We start from the raw sequence: 24,016 nt of genomic DNA, 5'->3' as shown, positions 1-24,016 counted from the left end.
ACACATCCTACCCACAATAATTCATGCATCCGTCATGTTCAACCTTGACTATTGTTATCTATTGTTCTCTTCCTGTATCGAGTATAAAAAGCCTGCAAATGATACAGAATGCTACGGCAAGGCTTTCGATGAGAACAAGAAATTGGTATTACTTCTATACATGTAATGTAGTGTTGTGGGCAGGCACAAAAACGGGGATGGATCCAGTTGCAAGGGACATAGGGGAGGCCAGGACAGTGGTGGTAACTCAAAATGTTTAATTTAAGAGACAAAAAAATGCAAACAAAGGCTGGGAATCAAAAAATATCAAGGTTAGACAAAAGGGCTTGGATGCACATCTAACACTTACATGACATCGACATGAACGCAACAAGAAATGAACAAACAAAGGGGACTTAAATACACAGACATGGGTTAACAAGACATGGAAAACAGGTGGGTTCATTTCCTTGTGCGCTGCGAGTGGCTGGCCACCGAGTCAGGGTGTCCCTCGACTGACGTTCCTTCCTAAGGGGACAACTCATATACGTACAAACTCTTATGCACTCACACGTCCGCTCAGTGAAACTGCTCAGGGCCATTGTTGGCTTTTATTGACGCATAGACCGTGTTTTTTTGCCTTGTTTTGTCGCTGGTCTTTTGGTCGCCGGTCTTTGGGTCGCCCGTTGTTTGGGTCCGGGCGACCAAAAGACCGCAACCAAAAGACCGGCGACCAAAAGACCGCGACCAAAAGACCGGCGACCAATCGACCGCACACCCCGGAGAGAACGTGTGCCAACTTCATGTCTCTTGCTAAGATAAAATACAAATAGAATTCCGACAATGTTTACATTTTTTCCATTTTAAAAATTTGTTCAAAAAATTAAAATGACAAAAAATATGTTGACTTTTTTTGTCATTGTGAGGCCGACGCGCTAACCCAGGGGTAGGGAACCTATGGCTCGGGAGCCACATGTGGCTCTTTTGATGGTTGCATATGGCTCTGAGCTAAAATATGGAAACCGGTGGTGAGAGTCCGGTTTTTTTCCGATTGGTCCGGAATGCACCAATAGGAACGTCACATCGGCACTGTGGCATTGACTTTTTTTTCCATTAGAGTCTTCTGCATCTATTCTCTCATTGATACCCATTGATATTCATTGATTAGCAACAGCGTAACAATGTTGTCAAAATAATTCAAAGACTTTTTGTACTTTAAAAGTGGTAAAATGACTAAAAAATTGGCACATTCTCATGTATTTTGACTTTTAAATTGTGAGTATGTCTCTCAGTGAATAACATTTGAAAATAGTAATTGTTTATGGCTCTCTCTTTCAAAAAGGTTCCCGACCCCTGCGCTAACCACTCGCGCCACCCTACTAGATTATATATTTTCTTTATATGCAAATGAAAAGAAAGATTTAGGCTGTGTCACTGTTTCACTTTAAAGTTATAGTTTATTATCAAAATTCAAAGCAGTATTTGGAACACAAACTAGTATCGGGGCAGGCCAACAATTCACAATTCAGGATTCAGATGCAAAATATTCCCAGATAATAAGAGTCAGTGAGGAACAATGCTCCTTCTAAACTGCGCGTGTGCGCAATTGCGCACTACTCTCGTCTTCTCTGCGCACAGCAAATCATATGGAGCGCACAAAATAAAATCCCAATTTATTTATTTTTATTTTTTTAATTTTTTTTAATTTCTAATTTTTATTTTTATTTATTTTTTAGCTGTGAGGCCGACGCGCGAACCACTTATTTGCCGGGCCGCCCATTCATAGATATTAATCATTACATTTTATTATTATTAAATCATTTATTTGTAGTAGACATACACCTGCTTATGACAGGTGTGATACTGGTGTGTGCCCATAGCGAGCAATGATGATGTTGCTCACACCTGTACTCAGTGTGCTCAGGGAGGTTGTCTTTCTGCCCAGACAAACAAAAAATTAGAGGGAACATTGGTGAGGAATGCATTTTCTGCCAGGTGTCAACCAGATTTGGCGCACCATGAATTTCATTGACCTAAATCCCATACTTAACTCTTCTGAATCTGTGTGGATCTTCATCGTTTATTGTGTAAGATTCTTTGACCACATTCTATCATATGATCAGTGTGTAAAAATCAATGAGAGTGATACAATCACATCTCTCATGGAGACAAAACCCAAAAATGGAGCCCAAAATGATTTCATTTTAAAATACGCAATTCTTGTTGTCACAGTCAAACTCCCAAGATGCCCGGGAACCTTTCAGCGTGGGTTTCGACACCGGCCTATCCTTTACTCAACCGCTCTGTCTCCTCCCTGTTGAACGCCACCTCTGCACACTGGGATGCACCATCCTTCACCGTCGCCGCCCGCTGCCGAGTCGCTGCCACACTGGTGCTCTTTGTTTTTGCCGCTCTCAGCAACCTGTCAGTCTTGATTAGTGTGTGCTGGGGTCGGGGATATCGCCTGGCAGCCCACCTGCGCCCTCTCATTGCAAGCTTGGCATCAGCAGATTTGGTGATGACGTTTGTGGTGATGCCGCTGGATGCTATTTGGAATATTACCGTGCAGTGGTACGCCGGAGACGTCATGTGCAAGTTGTTATGTTTCCTGAAACTATTTGCAATGCATTCAGCCGCATTCATATTGGTCGTAGTAAGCCTCGATCGATATCGTGCCATTCTTCATCCTCTGGATTCCTTGGACGCCGGCCTGAGGAACAAGCGTATGCTGCTGGTAGCCTGGACACTGAGCTTGTTGCTGGCCTCTCCACAGGTATGTTACGATCAGTCGTTTATTGGTGAAATGTTGGCTATCAGAACATATGTACTTTTGTGCTTAAATTTTTGACAAACAATGAATTTTCCATGTGTACTGGGTCTATGTGGCTAATATATATACATTGTAAAAAGAGGGCTGAACCAGAGCCACTTGAAAGATGACTAAGTGTATATCTGCAAAAGTTCAAACGAAGACACATCGCCTCCGCAGCCTTTGTTCCCCGCAGCCACCTCTGTGAATGTGAGGAGCTAAAAATAGAGAACGTGAGCAGCTTGTTGAATCCCAGGGCAGATTCCGTCATTGATAGATGAGAATGCTGGATAAAGAGCTGACAAGGAGTTTACATTTGGCTCACTTCTGTGCGAATAACCTACACCATGAAGCACAATAGTTAAACGATGTCATAAGCCTTTGTGATGGTCTTTAATTTAATTCATTTAGGACAGAAAAGGCACCGCTCAGAAAGAACATACTCACTGTGTGGCTTGATTCCAAATGACTTATACACTGAAGAATGACAAATTAAAAGGACATTTCAGAGGTAGTCAATGTTAATCAATTATTGAATTGAATCGAATTAAATGCCATTATACAAGTATATAATGAGATTTAAATCTTTACCACAAAGTACATGATAACAACAACAAACAAACTGATAGATTTATTATTAATATACTTTAATCAAACAGGGAGACATCTTTAACATACGCTGGCTACAACTTGCAAGGAAAATCACTCCCAACTCGCTTTCGTTCAAGAGGATTCTAAAGAAACGGCATCTTCCTCTGTCAATTTAGTCAGTGCATAATCAAAACATTAAAGGTAATCTGATTCAAACAATTGCATAAGCTAACCGAATAACACCATTAAGGTAAAAAAACAACTGCTCATATTAGATCAGAAACCAAAACAACTGCGTAAGATTTTGCACGAATAAGCATATAATTTCTTTATAAGGTGAACAGAGCGACCGTATTTTTAAACAATAATGCGATTATCCCCATCTGCCGGAATCCAAGTCAAAGCAATTTAAAAGTCCCTTGTAGATCTTCATTGCCAACTCAGATCAACAGTCTCGGCCTGGTACAAGGTGTCCTGTTCTGTCAATAGTCCTGAAAACAATTAACTGGCCTCGAAAGCAGCTGCGGGGGATGTGTCCTTGTGCTTACTTGGTCCCAACATAAAGCACAAATTAATTTATAGCTTCATATATTAACATCCCAGAATAAACCCAACACAAACACAAACAAAAAACAAAAACAAATAAATAATCAATAAATAATAACACTAAACAATAAATGAAGAATCACTACACAAGTAATAAGTATTAAGTAAGTAGTCACATAACAAGTACTAAATAACATAAATAAGAAGGGAAGTGCATGAATAACAACAACAAACAAACAAACTAACAAATGAACAAACAAATAATAATAAATATTTAATAAATATGTAACAATTAAATCAGGAGTCAACATAATGAATAAGTCGTAGTCAACATGAATAAGTGGCCACGTAAAGTGGTTAACAGCCTATAGTGTTTTAGTGCAGTACAAGATGTCTTGATTGATCGAGTTGAGTACGGTGACAGCTCTTGGGAAGAAACTGTCCTTGAGTCTGTTTGTCTTGGCTGTTACGGTCCTGTAGCGTCTGCCAGAAGGCAGCAGGTTGAAGAGGTGGAAGCCGGGATGTGTATTGTCTTTTATCATGCTTTTTGCCCTGATTCGTAGATGGGCTGTGTTGATCACCTTCTGCAGTCTTTTCCTTTTGGCTTCTGTGCAGCTTAAGTGCCACACTGACACAGCGTATGTCATGATCGCCTCGGGTGCATGGCGAGAGAGGACCCAGAAAGCGGGATGCAGAAAAAGAGAAGGTGCTAGTGCACAACTTGGGATTTAATGACAAAAAATGTTGTACAAAAGTGACAAATAAACGGGGAAGAACGCACACCGACGAAGAGGGAAAAACATGACTTACTACTTGAAGTCGACCAAACGAAACAAAAGGTACACAAGGTAATACTCCCACATGTTATCACAGGACACTTGCGTTTAAATACATAGACAGGGGCTGATTACACAAGGAAAACACACACAATGAAAACACACACAAGGAAAACACACACAAGGAAAACACACAAGGAATACACACACAAGGAAAACACACACAAGGAAAACACACACAAGGAAAACACACACAAGGAAAACACACAAGGAAAACACACAAGGAAAACACACACAAGGAAAACATACACAAGGAAAACACACACAAGGAAAACACAAGGAAAACACACGCAAGGAAAACACACGCAAGGAAAACACACGCAAGGAAAACACACACAAGGAAAACACACACAAGGAAAACACACACAAGGAAAACACACACAAGGAAAACACACACAAGGAAAACACACACAAGGAAAACACACACAAGGAAAACACACAAGGAAAACACACAAGGAAAACACACACAAGGAAAACACACACAAGGAAAACACACAAGGAAAACACACAAGGAAAACACACACGGAAAACACACAAGGAAAACACATGGAAAACACACAAGGAAAAGACATACAAGGAAAACACACGAGGAAAACACACACACAGACACACACACACTCATACACTCACATACACACATACACACACACATACACGCACACACGTACACACTCATACACACACATACACACACACACATAAACGCACACATATACACACACATACACACACTCATACACATACACACACATACACACACATACACACACATACACACACATACACACACATACACACACATACACACACATACACACACATACACTCACACATACACATACACACAGCAAAACCCCAACAAAACATGACGCCGTAGGTCAGCATGCTCTTAATGGCTGACCGGTAGAAGGTCACCAGCAGGTTGGTGTTTAGTTGCTCTTTTCTGAGTACTCTCAGGAAATGTAGCCTTGCTGTGGCTTCTTGACGAGTGCTGTGGTGGTTGCTGCCTAAGTGAGATCAGCAGATATCTGGACCCCCAGGAAGTCTCCACTCGCTCCACACATTCACCGTTGGTATAAAGCGGTGTTTCTCAACCAGTGTGCCACGGCACACTGGTGTGCCGTGAGCAGTGGTTAGTTGTGACGTGGGAAATTGCAAGAAGTCATACAATGTAATAATGTAAAAAAAATGTAATAATGTAATAATAGATACAGCAGTGGCGGGCCGTCAGGGCCTTCAAGGCCTTCTCTGCTGGCCTAAGAAATATCTGAATCATATATCATATTTTGTCCATCAATACTTATTATTCCAAATAGTCTGTTGGCTTCCTTTCATTGCTTTTCCCCCTGGTTGCACTGCTTCCAGATGTGCGTTTTCATATTGAAGCATTTAACCAATCACATTTCAGCCATTATTTGTTGCCAGGATCAGAAATCTGCCTCAAAGCCTTCACAATCAGTTCTACGGGCTCTGCTGCATTAAACAAGACTGTTGCTTTTAACCAATCAGATTTCAAGTTGGCAACCCCACAATGCTTTTTCGGAGGCATTGCCATTTTGCTGGCTGCGATACGTCATTGCTTTCACCAACTATGATTGGCTAGCTATAGAGAGTAGGCGGGCCAAAGCCATAGTGAGGCAGCCAGAGATCGCAAACTCCACCCACAATGGCCGACAGAGGCAAAAACAAATGGATTTGGTTGCAGATTTGCTCACAAAGCTATTTTCCAGACAGACTTTTCCAGAAAAAAAATGGACATCATTAAGAAAGGGCGGTCAACTCCGAAGCTAGCAAGCCTGTTACAGCTGGGAAAAGGTTTTGTGCGCCAGTTTCAGTGCGCTAACTACAAAGAGCTACCAAACTGTATTTGGAGCAAGCTGCACAAGCAAATATATTGTTGTGTTGATTTAAAGCCATTTTCAAGACGGACTATGTCAGAAACACGACAGGACAGGCTCAACTTTCAGCATTAGCTTCGATGCTGATAGAAAAGAAGGAGGAAAGAAAGGAGGATGGATATTGTGTACAGTTAAAAAGGATTTTTGGTGAGTAAAATATGGCTATATTCCTAAATAATATTTCAATTGTATGAGGTTATTATTGATGATTTTTAATGTGTAGCAGCTGTAGCTGCTGTAGAGGTTTTATAGCCATAAAATAGTTTTTGAGGGTTGGATTGATTCCGATAGCAGAAGGCGCTACCCCAAAATGCACGGACCGCCACTGAGATACAATGTAATATTCAGAGAGAAAAAATAATATAGATATAATGAGATTAGAATTGAACTATTACAAGGTTAAAACCAAAATATGATGAACGTTAAATTATAGCAGATTTCTGACCCTGGCAACAAATAATGACTGAAATGTGATTGTTTAAATGCTTTAATATGAAAACACAGCAGTGCAACCAGGGAGAAAAGCAATGAAAGGAAGCTAACAGACAATTTGGAATTATTTAATAAGTATTGATGGCCAAAATATAATATATGATTCAGATATTTCTTAGGCCAGCAGAGAAGGCATTGAAGGCCCTGACGGCCCGCCACTGCTAAAATGATGGTGGCCGATTTTAAGCTGGCAGAGATGGTGGCTTATTCTAGTGACAGGTTGAAAATGTCTGTGAAGACTGGTGCTGGTTGGTCAGCACATGCCTTAAGCCTGGCAGCGCATACGGTCCCTCACCAAATACACCGGCCGACCTGCGACTCCTAAGCAACTTTTTTTGCCTGCTTTGAGTCCCAATCCCAGCACCCAGTCACACCACCTCAACCTCCAATACATCCCACACCAACCTCGGGAAAAATCTTCACCCCTCTTACCGTGGAGGTAGTGGACGTGAGACGTGTGCTCGTTCTAGAAGTGGTTTCATAAATTGGAATTTTTATAAATAGAAGCATACTGTTGGGGTTATTCTGGGATGTTATTATATGTTCATTAATAATTAATAGGTAATGAAGCTATATTTTAATTTGGGCTATATTCTAAGTATCACCGAGCAAGCTCGAGGTCACTCTCCAGGGCAGCTGGCTCCAGCTTGTTGACGTAACACCTCACCGGGTGCTCGGCTCCAAGGACTGTTTACTGGGAGATACACCTCGACCCTTTACCCAGATGCAAGTTCGCAATGAAGATCTGCGAAGGACTCTTAAATTGCTTTGACTTGGATTCCGGAGCAGATGGCGATAATCGAATCAACTTCCGAAATTACTCGCATATTGTTTTTGAAATAGTGTCGCTCGGTACGCCGGATATGCAATTGTTGTTGCAGTTGTTTTTTGACCTTAATTGTGTTATTCGCTTATGAAATTGGATTGAATAGATAACCTTGTAATTGTTTTGATTCAATGTCTTAAATTGGCAGGAGATGAATTCGGTCCTTTAGAATTATCTTGGACGAGGACGAGTCGGGAGTGATTTTCCTTGCAAGTTGGTAGCTAGAGTATGCCAAATGATGTCTATCTGTTTTATTAAAGACTAATTAATAATCCTAACACATACTTTGCATTGAATTAGCATAATTTATTACACGATCTTTAATACTTTGCCCCTAAACCCTTTAAAAAATGATAAAAGTATACCAACTATGTATGAAATAAATATGTAAATGTTTTTATGTATGCAAAAAAGAGCAAAAGTATAAGAATTTTTTTTTAGCTATTAAAATGATGTCACAACGACGAACCAAACAAACATCAGTTCAAACATAAGATTTCTGATGAGGTTGGTTTAGCTCAAATCTCAAGAGCTGATAGGTGCGCAATGGCACCCTGAAAGTATAAAGAGTTGTGAAGTGGGCTATTTACAGACAGTGTTTCGTAATCTGAAAATTGTGTATGTTAAAGCATTCATAAGTTGAGATATATTATACTATATTGCATCTGCGGTGGATATATAATACAAATTAAAAAAACAATAAAAAGATTCAATTCAATTCAATACCACTGTAATATGTTTAACAAACAATATTTATAAAAAAATCAGTTTTTAAATTGATATTTTAATTTTTTTATTTTTTTTATTTCACAAAAAGGAAGCAATAAGTAAATATTCACTTTTTAAAACTAATGCATTGTGAAATGATAAAAAAGGAGAAAAGAAAAGTAAATATTCTCTGATTTCTGCAATCCTGGTGCTTTCACAAATATTACACATAGTTTAACTGATTAATGTTTTAAAACAAAGGTTGTTCATAATTGATAGGTTTATTAAAACAGAGAGACATCGTTGACATATTCCGGCTACAAAACTTGCAAGGAGAATCCACCCTGACTTCGTCCTTGTCCCAGATGATTCTGAAGAAACGGCATCCTCCTCTCTCCATTTAGTCGCGCACAATCAAAACATCTAAGGTAATCTGATTCAAACAATTGCATAAGCTAACTGAATAACACCATTAAGGTAAAAAAAACAACTGCCACAACAATTGCATATCAGGTCGGAAACCAAAACAACAGCGTAAGAATTTGCACAAATAAGCATAATAATTCCATATATGGTAAAACCCGAGCGACAGTATTTTAAAACAATATGCGAGTATTTTCGGAAGTTGGTTCGATTTTCGCCATCTGCCGGAATCCAAGTCAAAGCAATTTAATAGTCCTTTGTAGATCTTCATCGCGAACTCAGATCAACAGTCCTTGGCCTGGAACGTGGTGTCCTGTCCGAGTCAATAGTCCTGAAAACAATTAAATGTCCTCGAAGTGGCTCCGTCCTTTTGCTCGGTCCCAAATTAGATGAAGCTCCTATACATATTAATGATTTAAAATGCACACATAATAATATCCCGAATAACCCCAACAATAATTATTAAATATTTTTTTATATCGGTCTCTCTATATTGATAATGGGATATCCCCTGAAATATTGAGGGTCTCTATACCACCTTGTGATTTACTACCCTTTGGTTCATATTTTCATTGTTGCTTTAAGTGGTGCATTAAGGGATTTAATGCACAATACTGGACCAAAGAACTGTTGATTTCAAAGTTCTTTGACATTTGTATGAGATAAACAAATGTCACATTTGTTTACTACAACCAAACGACTATCGACTAAAGCAGGAGTCACCAACTCCAGTTTTTGAGGGTACCTATTGAGTCAGTTTTTTTTTTACATCTCCCTCCTCCCACACACAAGAATAAAATAATCAGGATCATAATCAAACTTCGGGATAGTTTGGTGATGAGTTGATCCTTAGATTCTGGGGTGTTGGAGGTGGAAGATATGGAAAACAGACTGGATAGGTGGCCTCAAGGACCAGAGTTGGGGACCCCTGAGCTATAGCGTTTTTGTGGCATCCCTCATCTTTTCACTCTCATTCTCAGCTGTTCATCTTTCGAGCCATTAAAGCGGACGGAGTGGACTTCACTCAATGTGTGACCCACGGGAGTTTCCAGTATCTCTGGCAGGAGACGGCATACAACATGTTTCACTTTGTGACACTGTATGTCTTCCCTCTGCTTGTCATGACCTTCTGCTACACACGCATCCTCACCAAGATAACTGGGCAGATGCACAAGAGCAAAGGTGTGTGAACGTTGGCTCATTTAAAAAAATCATTCAGACCCACAATAGTAAGTGGGAGAAATGAAGATGTGTTTCAAAATTTAGAAAGAAATGTGTGTAGATCAGGGGTCGGGAACCTTTTTGATGGAGAGAGCCATAAACAATTCATATCTTTTTAAATGTTAATCTTTGAGAGCCATGCTCTGAATTTAAAAGTCGACATACATGAAAATGTGTGCCTTTTTTAGTCACTTCACCACTTTTAAAGTACAAAAAGTCTCTGAATTCTTTTGACGACATTGTTCCGTTGTTGCTAATCAATGAGTATCAATGAGAATATCAATGCAGAAGAGTGTAATGAAAAAAATATTATGATTATAAGGCGCTGTAGGTAGTGTCAACGCCATAATACCAACGTAAAGATCCTATTCCTGCGCTTTCTCACCAGCAGTTTCCATAATTTACCTCACAGGTTAGCGGAGAGCCATAAGCACCCATCAAAAGAGCCATATGTGGCTCCCGAGCCATAGGTTCCCTACCCCTGGTGTAGATTATAGTGAAGATATGGTCAATCTCTGGGTACATATTGTATAGACAAATGACCATTTTCACTGGCATTCATTAGTCGCAGGAATCAATTCAATTAAAGTACTAAATGGCATGTACCCAGAGAAAACCCGCAGAAGTAAAGGCAGCAATTGTAAAAAGTTTTGTCTTTCATCTTTGTTAAAATTAAAGATCGTTTAAAGGTGTTTCCCTTTGAAAAGTGCTAATCATCTTGTATTCAAACAAATACAATTTTCTGAACTGCATTTTGATCATTTCTGAAAAACTGTTAGCAACACCCCAGATTCAAATGCAGTTTCTTAATAGAGTGATAAGTAAATGGAATGTAAAAAAAACCTGTTAAAAATTATAATAATTGCAATTCAATGTGTGGCTTTTTCTGATGTTCTTGTAGCGCAAGCTAGGGTGTCCAAACTACTTCACAAAGGGTGCAGGTTCTTGTTCCAACTGATCCAGAACAGGCAGTTTAACCAATGAGGTTTTTTTTCTGAAACAAGCACCGCCTGATGGCAATCAAGTGATTACACTGAAGAAAAAAAAAGATTAATTTAATCAGTTGGAATGAAAACCACCCACAGCGGCCATTGAGGACTGATTTGGACACGTTGTAGTGTAGAGGATAGAGAATTTATGTATGTGATGATGTGTTATCTGTCAACATATGACATAATTTCTCTTCTGTTTGCTTAGAAATTTAAATTGTGATTTAAATTAAAGGCAGAATTAAATATGTTCAATGGTTTAAAATTTGGCCAAATGCTGCTACTTGTATCTGAAGCTTGCATTCAAAATGTTAAGACAAACCATATGTATACATATGTCTATATGTATATATAAATATATATATATATATATATATATATATATATATATATATATATATATATATATATATATATATATATATATATATATATATATATATATATAAATAATACATAAATCTATATATGTATATATATGTGTATATATGTATATGTTGTATATATATATATATAAATAAATAAACCTATATATATGTGTGTATATATGTATATGTCCATGTGTATGTATGTATGTATATATATATATATATATATATACATATATATATATATACACATATTTCATGCAACATTCTTATTTCTTATTTACTTACTTATTTATTACCTATTTATTTATGTCTAAAATGACTTTTCCTGTATTCTCACCCTCTTGCTACTGTGACAGTGAAATTTCCCGAATACTGGATGAATAAAGTTATCTAATCTAATCTAATCTAAATTTCAAAAATCCACAGATTGACAGCTTGTATTTAGAACAATTCGCAAACCTGATCACTTGTTCTGAACAGCTTAGTTGAGTGAAATATTTTGTGTAAGAATTGATCATTTCTTACGTCTTTAGATGGTGAGCGATGTCTGCGACGTAGTGGAAAAGATAAGATCCCGAAAGCCCGCATGAAAACCCTCAAGATGACAATAGTGATTGTCAGTTCCTTTGTCATCTGTTGGACCCCTTACTACATTCTGGGGATCTGGTACTGGTTTCAACCAGCCATGATCAAGCACACTCCAGAATATGTGCACCACATACTCTTTGTCTTTGGAAATCTAAACACATGCTGCGACCCAATCATCTATGGCTTCTACACTACTTCCTTCCGGGCTGACCTGGCGGACGTGATGGCGTGCTGCCGCCACGGACGTTCTGCCAATGACTCACCTCGCTCTGTGGACCGGCTTTCAGGCAGAAACGGTGCAGGTGCCGGGGAGATGGAGTCGGACCTGAGTTCCAACCCTCACAGTGGTAACCCAGGGTACCTAGAGGCTTAACTCCAATTTGGGCGATTGTATTCATTTCCTGGTAACCTCAAATGTCTGTGATAAGTGCTCAAGTGAATACAGCGAGTGCATTATTTGCTTGGGTAACTGTTTTAAGTAATAATCCCCTGAAGAATTATTAGATATGACTGAATATGCTGCAGTATCCACATATAAATGAATGTATACAAAGTCAGCCAAAGTACTTGAACACTTAGTTCTTGTAACACCATGGGTATTCGTAAGAATTCATTCATTCATTCATCTACCGCGCATCCTCGTAAGGGTTGCGGGGGTTGCCGGAGTCTATCCCAGCTGACTTCGGGTGAAAGGCAGACTACACCATAGACTGGTCGCACTCAGTCGTAGGGCACACAGAGGGACAAACGGCCATCCACACTCACAATCATAGGAATCAAGCGCACGCCTGCCCCCACTAAAGTCAGGAAAGTGAACCTCTACACCAGAACTATTCCAGAAAGGGCCGCAGTGGGTGCAGGTTTTCGTTCCAACCGGTAAGAGGAAACCTTTCCACCAATCTGGTATCCTAGAAGTGCAATCAGTGGATTGCAGTCAGGTGCTTCTTTTTTCAGCAGAAACCTCATTGGTTAAACTGTTTGTGTTGGATCGGTTGGAACAAAAACCTGCACCCACAGCGACCCTCCAGGACCGGTTTGGAGACCTCTACTCTACACCATCAGGTGGTGGTCCTAAGAATTGACAAAAATATTAAAGTTGCTTCTCCTCTTCTAGCTATAAATATGCTTTTCCTCTCATTCTCATCTAACCATCATTTCTAATAAGACTGCTCAAATTGTTCCCACAAAGTTTATTTACAAATCCTTTTTACAGCAAAATTATTTTAAGAACAATGCCATTCATCCAATTTTCTGAATCTTTTGTTGATATTATGGACTACTGATGATGAAATTGTCTACAGTTTTACCTCTACTTACAAAATTAATTGGTTCCAGAACTTGTTTCTTAAATTGGATTTTTCGTACATAGTAGTATTTCATATATATGTAAATTCTCTCATTTGTTCCATGGTGCTAAAAAAACCTACCAAAAAAACTACCAACAAAACCCTTTAAAAATGATCAGTGTCCAAATTTTGTACAAAGATGTGAGAAACAAACAAAAAGAGAGAAAATGATGAGAAAATTATTTAATAATGTATTAAAATGAATAACAAACATGCAAAAACATTTGACCTCTACTTACAAAATTAATTGGTTCCAGAACTTGTTTCATGCTTACTGACTGACATTTGATCATAGTGCAACCACCACTGACTTAGAAAATTAAAGATGTGAGAAACAAACAAGAAGAGAGAAAATGATGAGAAAATTATTTAATAATGTATTAAAATGAATAACAAACATGCAAAAACATTTTAACTCTACTTACAAAATTAATTGGTTCCAGAACATGTTTCATGCTTACTGACTGACATGGCATTTGATCATAGTGCGACCACCACTTAGAAAATTAAAACAAAAACGCAGGCAGGCCAAAATATAATGAAAATACTGCTTTTTCAAAATTCAAAAATTTGCACAACTCAATACCCCATGCACAAATGAGTGTCAACAGCAATATTCCTGACTTCTGAGTGAGAGGGTTCTAATGCAGTTTTTGTATAGCCGTTTTCAATCATGTTTTCTTTGTTGTTTTTTTCCAATTCTGATTGTGAATAACCCTTTATAGTCATTCAAATGATTGTGATGTCAATGATATGCTGCTGAAAATCTCTAGGCGTCATAATTATTCTTATACCTGGTATGGTATGCACTTTTGCTCTGTGACAACAACGCAAACACAATTTGTATAAAAAATGACAAATCTTTTTTTTTTTTAAATAAGTCTATGCTTCTATTTGTGTATTTGCTATTTGTACTGTTTGTGATATTTACTTGATTAAGTTTCTAATGGTACATTCATGTCCCAATTATCAGTAGTGGTTGTAGGGTAGAACGGGGTTGGTTGTTGTGAGGTCTAAATCCCCAACATCAAAATAATCTTCAAGCAGAGGAGGGACCAAGCATGTAATAGTTTTAGACTCCGTCGGCCTTCTCGGAGTGGTGCGTGGCAGGCTGCTTTCCACGACCGTCGCGGCTCGCTAGCTTCTTTGTCTCTTGTTCGCCCCCACCCTTCCGAAAAGGGGGGGAGCGGACGGACAGAGCCCACGTCGATCTGGTAGCTCTGCTTTGCCAAATACACATCCGAAAAGGGGAGCGCGAGCACTGTTATTCAAGGTAGGCAGAGACAAACTTTAGGCGGGAACGACAAGGGAAGGTGCTATAAACAAAGTGATGACAGGCCTTGACCAGTAGGTGTAACTAAAATTCTATTCTAGATGCTAATGTTAAGAATAAAAAATAAGAATACAAGAGAAATACATTCCATATTCCACAGTTGTCACACTTGCTAAAAGTCCATCACAATGGTGGTGTGAAATACCAATATCTAAAAGTATACATTGTATTGACTTTACATTATTACTTTTTAAAGGCGAATTGAAAAAAAAAAGATATTTACTCTTGTTTTATTGGTCTTTTAAACAAAAGATTTATAATTGTGAATACATTATCATTAAGCAGTATGAGAACAAAGCTACAATTTTAAATCAGGTTCTCGGGCGAGTCAGTGGCTTGCTAGCTTTTAGCCAAAAACATAGATGGGGGTTGTCAGATTTTTTATTGTCACTTTACAATGGACTCTCAGTTATGTATAAGGGTGTCCGTATAAAATTAATCACAAGGAAGTAAAACAGTAGTGCCAGTGGGCACACCAAATTTGCATATTTGGAGTTTTCAGACAGTAAATTGCTGTCGGAAAAATATGTTGATGTTCATTTCTGGACTAAATTAAATGTTTTGCTGGATGAGCTGAAAATTGGATATGTTCTTTTGAAGCAACATTGTAAATCTGCCCTAATTTAAGGATAACATTATGATGTATACTTGTCGACATTCATTATTTATAAGATAACAAGCAGAAGGGCCAGGCTTCGCTGGTCCTACCTGCTTGGGCGAGGTTGTTATTGCTTGTGTTTTGCTAATCTATTTGTGTAAGGAGAAGCACAGTGGCTAGTCCACACGTGGGCAGATCGCAATAAAGGATCAAAGTGGAAAAGTCATGACAGAAAAAAGCACCTGGAAACTCGCTGGCGTAAATTCTTCCGAAAATGACGTTTGTAAATGACGTGGAAAGGCGCCCTACCTTATGACCTATCAGCGGTGTGTATAGGCACATCATGTAAAAACAACGATCCATACATCATTCAGCTTTAACAAATAAAAGATTGAGTTTACACACTTAGAGAAGGCAAAGAAATTCAATCACTTGTTTAATAGGATCCGACAGTCGTTTCTGGCCACCATAAAAAAATTCAACTCTATACAATGCACGGTTTGGACAAACGTAGCGAGAGAATCTTAACACACACACACACATCCATCCATAAATCACGCTTTATAAGGATTATAGATTAAGAAAAATAAAAAAAGAACAAAAAAAAAAAAAAAAAAATAAAATAAATGGGAAAATTGGTATCTGGATAGGAAAGAAATTAACGTTATGAAATGCAAAATCGCACAAGTCCTGCTATTCTCCAATTTGACGACGTATGCCTGATGCATTTTAGGAAAATATATTAAGGATCATGAAAAGACAATCATCGTTGAATCAATATTTCACCAAATTTAACATAATTTTTAATGGTTAAGCTGTGTTTAAATGCGTGGTCAAAATTGTGACAACCAACCCTGTTACCCTGTCAATTAAGCTCAAAACTCATTAGATTTTGTCCTCCTCTTATAAGAAAATAAAGTCGTCAAACATGTTTATTCTATAAAGTGTTTAAATGCTGTGTGGCCTTTTGTACAGGATTTGTAAACACTGCAGTTTTGGCAAAGAAAGTGTTGAAATGATTGTTTTGTAAATTGCTGCGTGATTGGCCTCTCTTCAAAATCAAACAAGTAAAAATCAAGAGTTACCCCCACAGACAGGCGGCCCGGCGGCCAAGTGGTTAGCGCATCGGCCTTACATTTCTGGTGTCCTGGGTTCAAATCTAAGTTGGAAAATGAAGGAATGAATTTCTATTATCTTGCATGATTGTGAAAAACTAGATGTGTTAAGTGATGTTCAGATTTATTACTAATTGGTTACCACTCAGTATTAAACTAAGGATCAGCAAGTAATTATCTGTTGTGAATTTGTTCATAGGCAGTACTTGTATGCTCAAAATACTGTGTGCAGTTTATCTTTCCCTAAATGAGACACTATCTAATACTGTATAATCCTGTGGAAATTATGTGAAGAATCAAAATACAGTAGCTAATAAAAGTGATGTCAAACTGGTTACAAAAGAAGGTGTGCTTTTTCCTAATCATTTTTAACATTTTATTTCACGTGACTGTTTTTTTACAATTTCAAACTTTCAAAATTTTGATCACTAGACTACCAATGTTCCCTATAAGCTGCGCGTGTGCGCAATTGCGCACTACTCTCGTCTTCTCTGCACACAGCAAATCATATGGAGCGCACAAAATAAAATCCCTTTTTTTTTGCTGTGAGGCCGACGCGCGAACCACTCATTCGCCGGGCTGCCCATTCATAGATATTAATCATTACATTTTATTATTACTAAATCATTAATGTGTAGTAAACATGCACCTGCTTATAGCAGGTGTGATACTGGTGTGTGCCAATAGCGAGCAATGATGATGTTGCTCACACCGGTACTCAGTGTGCTCAGGGAGGTTGTCTTTCTGCCCAGACAAACAAAAAAATAGAGGGAACATTGGACAAGACACAGAATACAGAAAGTCTTTATTTGGTTTCAGGCATTTTGGAATATGAAAACTGTGTGCAGAGTTCAGACATGGAGGGCAGTTTGCAGAAAAAACAGAGACCAAGCTATAAAAAAGGAGTTCCTTTCTTGATATAAGTTTAAAAGTATTCAGGATTCCAATATTTTAAAAAACAAAGTACCTTTTATTTTATATTAGTTACTGGTCGTACTGTTGAATCTTGTGATGACTCTTAAAAATAAATAAATAAATAACAAAAGGTCAGTTCTAACATGGTGTCATAATATGAATAACCTTTTTTCATATATTTTGACCTGAGTTTCTATTTATTTATCATGACTATGATGCAGTTTTTAATGTTGGTTTCGTAAAGTTACTGCCAATAGGGATTGGAAATTCAAATTTCCAACTTTGTGTGCCCTGTGTGAGCTAACACTGTATATTTTTTATTGGATTCATAACTAAAATAAATGGAAATCATAGCTTGGCCTTGGTTCTGTACTGCAGCTTTTCTCCAGTTTGCTTTCCACATTACAACCTATTCATTATTACAGTCTAAGAACACTGTGACAACAGTTTAAAGCTTTTTCTTCAATCTTCAGTATACTTGGACAGCTTGGAAGCAATTAAAGAATTATTAAAGCATCATTTCTCCTCGTTTCTGTAGTCGCCCATTTCTACTTCCTAACAAGTTTATTATGTACTAGTAGCTTTCCCCCCCCTCAGGACACAAGGTGAGTTGGCTCTCAAAAATATCAGCCTTTAAATTTAATCTCTGGAAAACTCGCCTTGTTCCCAAACACCACTCTGCAATTCTATAAAAAGGAAAATCCGTTGGCGCACAATAGAAAATAATTCAAAGTCATCCAGTGTATCAAATCTAATAATCATAACAACATTATCAAACATTCAAAAAATCTGAACATTTGTTTTGGCGACTTTTCCTCTTTAACAAGAAAAGGAATATAAAAGAAATTCCAAACAGAAGGTGTAAATTATTTCCATTTTTTACAAAACTATCTCAACGACTACAAAGTTCATACTACAAAAACACATTTTTTGGTATCTTGTCAGTTAACAGCTCTCAGGTGTGTAAAAGAGACAAGGTTGTCTTATAAACTATAAACTTTCACCACACATAAGGGTATGAAAACCAGTTTTAAACATATTTCTGTGCTTTGGTTGTGATGAACTATAAATGTAAAAACTATGGATGGTAAAAATGTAGATGTATTTGGTTATAGACTTTTTTGAGGTATCTAAATATTTGGTGAGAGAGTGACAACTAAAAAAAGCAGAAAGTATTCCATATAGTAGTATTAACATAAACCACTTCCAAAATATCTTTTCACTTAGCGACTCTTAAATGTTTATGATGTATTACAAAAAAATAAAGAAAAAAAATCTCCATGTTATAGGGGGCCACCAGAGAGGAAAGAAGGATTTTTGTTTTTTGTTTTTGTTTTTAGATTTTGTAAAAAAGTTTCATGTTCAGTTAAAGCAAGACAGGTGACCCTTTTCAAACAGGAACAATATGTCAAGAAAAAAATGAAATGAAAGAAAACCATCAAAATGTTAACGTCTTTGGGTGTCATTTAGCTTGGTTTTCATAGAACTTTTTGGACAGGCTGATGTAGTGAAACAGAAGCCTAGTCCATGTGCTCAGGCATTAGAGGGCGACCAAATTTGGCATCTGGAAAGAGCAGTTTGGCCTGTTAAAGTCATTTCATTTGGCATCTACTTGACTGTGGTGTGGCGAAGCTACACAATCATGAAGATGGAGAAGGTCAGGTTCGGTTTCTCCCCAGTCGACCCATTAAGATCTCTCAGGACTAGCCTGGCATTGGCACTGGTCAAACAGGAATTCAACTGAAGGGATTTTTTTCTCTCTATTGGGCGAGATAAGTTGGCAACAAGCAATCAGATCTCAACTCTGACTTAGACATCCTGAGGTAGCTTTCTTTGGAGGCGTGCAACATTAAAGAGTTTGTTATTATTATTTAAAAATGGCTTCTGGCAGAGTCAAGAATGTCATTGCTAATGACGATACTCTCATCTCGATAAGGCTTTTGTCAAGGCCACTGGGTTTCGTCCTTTATTATTGCAGGCGAATTGAAGGCAATGTCAAGAGCTCTGTCACGACAAATCATTTGGAGAGTCCATCGGGTGTTAATATTTGGCTTAGCTTTTGCGTACACATTCACGTGCCAGGGGAGAGTTGAGAAATATAAAACATTTTGGTTATAGGACAGTCTCCCACTAACACGCTAATGTGAATTTGAAGTGACAATTCTCTTTAAAGGCTTTTTCAACATGCACTTATGCTTGGACATAGGCAATAAAGGCAATATGCTTTGGTATTACTTTGAGGTAGGGACATATTAGGAGAGGGTAATTTACTGTTGGTTGAGGGTGTTGCACTATGAAGTGTTATTTTAACTCAGCTTATAGCAGCTCTTGTTTTCTTAGGTTATTCGCACAAACTGGAGTGAAGCGAAGAAGGGTTGATGGGGGAGGGTGGCAAGGTTATAGTGGAGTTTGACCAGTGCTAGCCTGTGCCAGTGCCAGGAAGACCTGATGAGTGTTGCTCAATGACCACTTGGCATTGAGCCGGGCAAACCGCTTGATGCTGACAGGAAAGAGATAAGAAGAGAGAGACATCTTATTAGAGAAAATTACAGCATGTTAAACACTGTGGCTTTTTCATTATCTCCTCCAAAGGAATCCCGCTGAGCTAACGTTTTTAAATTCTGGTGATGAACGATTTAAAATTGATCGGTAAATACATTTTCTTACTGTCCACAGACAGCGAGTAGATAAAACGACACCTAATGTGTCAAATAGGAGATGAATACAACAATTGGATGAAGCTCTGTGTATTTTTGAATGGAGATTTATACCGTATTTTCTCACATATAAGCCGACCTCGCGTATAAGCCGCACCTTTAAAATTGCCTTAAAATCGTTGAATTTTACAATTTCTCGCGTATAAGCCGCCCCCGATTCACAATGTTCTCCTACATATTCATGGTTTTAATAGGGAGTACAAAGGTGTTACTTTGAAGGGAAAATCTTAAGAAAAATAATCACACGTGGTATTTCTGAGATACTGTATGACTCAAAAGCACACTATTACGATCAATATCATAAGGAAGTTAGTAATTCATCCAGTAATGGTTGCTTTCTTACTGCAAAACAGAAAATAACCAACAAATAGTAAATGTTAATTTGCCGATATCTACTGGAAAAAATGTGCGCATATAAGCCATAGCCTTGATTCAGTCAGCATTTTTTGGGTTACAAATATGGCTTATATGTGAGAAAATACGGTACTAGACAATGTGCAGTGCACATAATTACCACAGAAAGACAGTATTCACAACACCTTCCACACCTGCAACATGTTTCTATTTTTTTTAGACTACCTGGAGTACAGGTTCCATCCTCATGCGTTTTGTTGCCTCTTTGTGGATGCCATTTTGTCCCATGTTGTCATTTGGTACAGACCAGCTGTCCTGAGTCCCTTTAGCGCAAAATAGACTGCAAACAAATTCCAGGAATGAACACAGAATTGACCAAAATATATCAGAATCTCAGAGATAACTGGGGCTGACCTGCGGCGATATCCAAACATCAGGAAGATGACACAGAAGATGATGCAGGCTGTACCAATATGAATGCCAATAACAATGCTGCCCAGAGAAGCTTCTTCATTTCTGCACTGACATGGTGAGTTCTCACCTGCTGACAGGGTTTATGTTGCAGACTGTTATTTTACAGCACGATTAATATTGACAAACGGCTTATTTATTCATTCATTTTCTGAATCGCTTATCCTCACAAGGGTCGTGTTGGGTGCATTAGCCTATGCCAGGTAACTATGGTCACTAGGCGGGCGGCACCTTGAATCAGTGGCCGGTCACTTTAGATAAGTATTTGAATCAGGCAGTGGTGTGCCGTCAGGGCTTTCAAGGCCTTCTCTGCTGGCCTAAGAAATATCTGAATCACAGACTGATGTTAATTATATTTTGTCCACGAATACTTATTAAATAATTCCAAATTGTCTGTTAGCTTCCAACATTTTAGTGCAATTTTTGCCGTTTCACTATTGACGTCCATCGCTGTCTTTTCCCGGGGAAATCACCCCCCTGGCCTGGTTGTAATGTCTGAAAAGCTCCAGTATCTGTATTTAATCAAAAAATTCTGCTAGGAAATGGATTTTACACAATTTTAGTGCAATTTTTGCCGTTTCGCGTATGGACGTATCGACGTTCATCGCTTTCTTTTTCCCGGGGAAATGATACTCTGGGCCCGGTTCTGATGTCTAAAAAGCTCCAGTATTTGTATTTAATCAATAAATGCTGTTTTCGGCTGGATTTTACCGCATTTTCGGGCAATGTTTGCCGGTACGCCATTGACGTTCATCACTGTCTTTTCCTAAGAAAATCATCTCCCTGGCCCGGTTGTAATGTCTGAAAAGCTCCAGTATTTGTATTTAATCATTAAATGCTCCTAGGAAGTGGATTTTACCCCATTTTTGTGCATTGATTTATTGATTTTTTTTAATGTGTCGCAGCTGTAGCTGCAGTAGAGGTTTTATAGCCATAAAATAGTTTTTGCTGAAGGCGTCACTAGGAAATGCATGGACCGCCACTGGAACCAGGAAATCAGCCAGTGTGTTTACTTGGTTATCTGCAAGCTATGCTGCCTTGGAGGTGGCCTAGGCTTGAATCTCATTTAAAAGATTATTATACTATAGTGACCTAACCTGAAATCCAATTGACATAGAATGTTGAGTTTATAGCATTAACTTGTTTCAAGTTTTTCATCAAAACTTGGTTGACTTGAAACCATTTTTTGTGCGTAAACTCAACTTTCAGTGCAAATTGTACTTCACTCAAGTAGTTTGAACTTTACATTCACACTGTTTTTATTACATCTTTTCCTTCCAATGTCTATAGATGTGCTTGGAGATTGACCAAGCACGAATGAATGAAACGGATAACCAACCACTCACACTCACAATCACACCGCCACCGAGTGGGACTCGAACCTAGGCTGCCCGAACTGAAGTTAGGCGGAAGAACCAGTGCACCTTTGGGTGGCCCAGTTGATAACTGCTTATGGTTAATTTATGGTTAAAATAAATGAAATGGTTAATCTGGTTGGTATATCACTTGAAAAAAAGCCGGGGAGTTCGATTTCCGCTTGTGGCGTTATGATTGTGAGTGCGAAGTATGTTTTTTTTCTCTCTGCGTGTCCTACAGCTGCCCTGCATCCTCACCACAGGAAAGTTGGAACCCACCTGGGATCGAGCCCTCGATCTCAGAACCTGACCTGCTAATCACTTGTCCACCAGGATGATTGTGTTGAATTGAAGCAAGAAATTCACAAGCTAAAAATAACCAGTCTAAATGTAGTTGATGACTTATTCCAAATAACTGATGTTTTTTTTAAACCAGAACTATGGTTTGAAATACACAAAAGTGTTAGATTTGTGTTCTTTTGGAGTTCTGTGTTGATTGCATTGGCTTTTTTCTTCTGTAACTTGTCATTGTGACTGTCCATTGTGCAAAACGTGACAAAACATTGTGTAAAAAATTACTTGCGAAGCTACATGATGCCATGTGATCCCACTTACCAGTGTTTTGGGCAGTTGTCCCTTCATCTGCCAATGAGACAAGTCTCTTGGAACAGTCACTCTCCCCATTGCCATTGTAGGCGACCAATTTTACTTCATATACTGCACCTGGTTCTAAAGTAAAAGAAATAGGAAGTATGCAGTTTATTTAATCAATTTTTTTTCATTTATGTTTGTTTATTGCAAAATTTGCCCATTAATCATAATCAGAGCTCCCAACTACTCCGGAATTTCCGGAGTTTACCCTGAAATGCAACATAAACTACGGAACTCCGGACAATGTCCCTGAACTCCGGGAATCCCCCAAAAAATGTCACTTAAACTTTTTTGGAAGCAACCATTTCAGAAAAGTACCAAATTTCCAATTCAAATGCCTCGAAATTCAAACCATAGCTACGGCTTCCGCCATCTTGATTCAACTGCACTGTAAACCGGAAAAATTCGGAAACAAGAGTGCATTGTGAATCATCCGAGTTACAAGTTCTGACAAATGATTCGTCTTGTGCGACTTCAGCGTGGCAATCGATTCGGATTGCATAGGTAGCCTCTATCGCTTTAACATTTTCGTTTTTTGTTTTTTTCCACAAGGGAAGTAAGTATTATTAAGGCTGACTAAACCACCAGTCTTCTGTTTTGAAACAAATCCTATAATTTCCGGGGTTGTTCTAAAGGAAGATCAAGTAGGAGTACGCAGCACTTATCAACATGCCTCCTCGGAATAAACGCAAAATGGATCACGTGACTCTGCATATTCTCTACCTCGGTCACAGTCTGCAGAAGTTCCCCATCTCGTGGAAGACTTCCTGTGTGTGGTTCCAGTTTTTGTCCAACTTTAAGTCTTTTTGAGTATATCCGTTTTTGCTGCTTTTCTGTCATAATGATTTGGTGATTCTTAATGATCCCATTGACTTTGATTTGCT

At 38.4% G+C, this 24,016-nt stretch overlaps 2 protein-coding genes across 6 annotated transcripts in view; one reads left to right on the top strand and one right to left on the bottom strand.

Annotated features, from left to right (window-relative positions):
* The window catches only part of LOC144066887 (gonadotropin-releasing hormone II receptor-like), a 252,259-nt gene extending 236,110 nt beyond the window's left edge, over positions 1–16,149 (top strand). For all 4 annotated transcript variants that reach the window (XM_077590296.1, XM_077590295.1, XM_077590294.1 and 1 more), the window contains 3 exons: positions 2,212–2,752; positions 10,089–10,290; positions 12,223–16,149. In XM_077590296.1, coding sequence (XP_077446422.1) covers positions 2,225–2,752; positions 10,089–10,290; positions 12,223–12,650 — 1,158 coding nt within the window. In that variant the 5' untranslated portion in view covers positions 2,212–2,224 and the 3' untranslated portion in view covers positions 12,651–16,149. The remainder of the gene's footprint in view (positions 1–2,211; positions 2,753–10,088; positions 10,291–12,222) is intronic.
* A 1,349-nt stretch (positions 16,150–17,498) lies between these two features.
* LOC144067516 (immunoglobulin superfamily DCC subclass member 3-like) overlaps positions 17,499–24,016 on the bottom strand; it is a 36,969-nt gene continuing 30,451 nt past the window's right edge. Inside the window, exons 11-14 of one of the 2 annotated variants that reach the window (XM_077591334.1) lie at positions 23,097–23,210; positions 21,070–21,199; positions 20,881–20,995; positions 17,499–20,084 (exon numbers count right to left, since the gene is read on the bottom strand). In XM_077591334.1, the coding sequence (XP_077447460.1) occupies positions 20,004–20,084; positions 20,881–20,995; positions 21,070–21,199; positions 23,097–23,210 (440 nt within the window). In that variant the 3' untranslated portion in view covers positions 17,499–20,003. The remainder of the gene's footprint in view (positions 20,085–20,880; positions 20,996–21,069; positions 21,200–23,096; positions 23,211–24,016) is intronic. The other variant, XM_077591335.1, reaches the window with a different exon arrangement.

Source organism: Stigmatopora argus, chromosome 21, assembly GCF_051989625.1.
Source record: "Stigmatopora argus isolate UIUO_Sarg chromosome 21, RoL_Sarg_1.0, whole genome shotgun sequence".
Taxonomy (NCBI): domain Eukaryota; kingdom Metazoa; phylum Chordata; class Actinopteri; order Syngnathiformes; family Syngnathidae; genus Stigmatopora; species Stigmatopora argus.
Note: the sequence above shows the minus strand (reverse complement) of the source record. Positions and strands in the feature narration are given on the sequence as shown.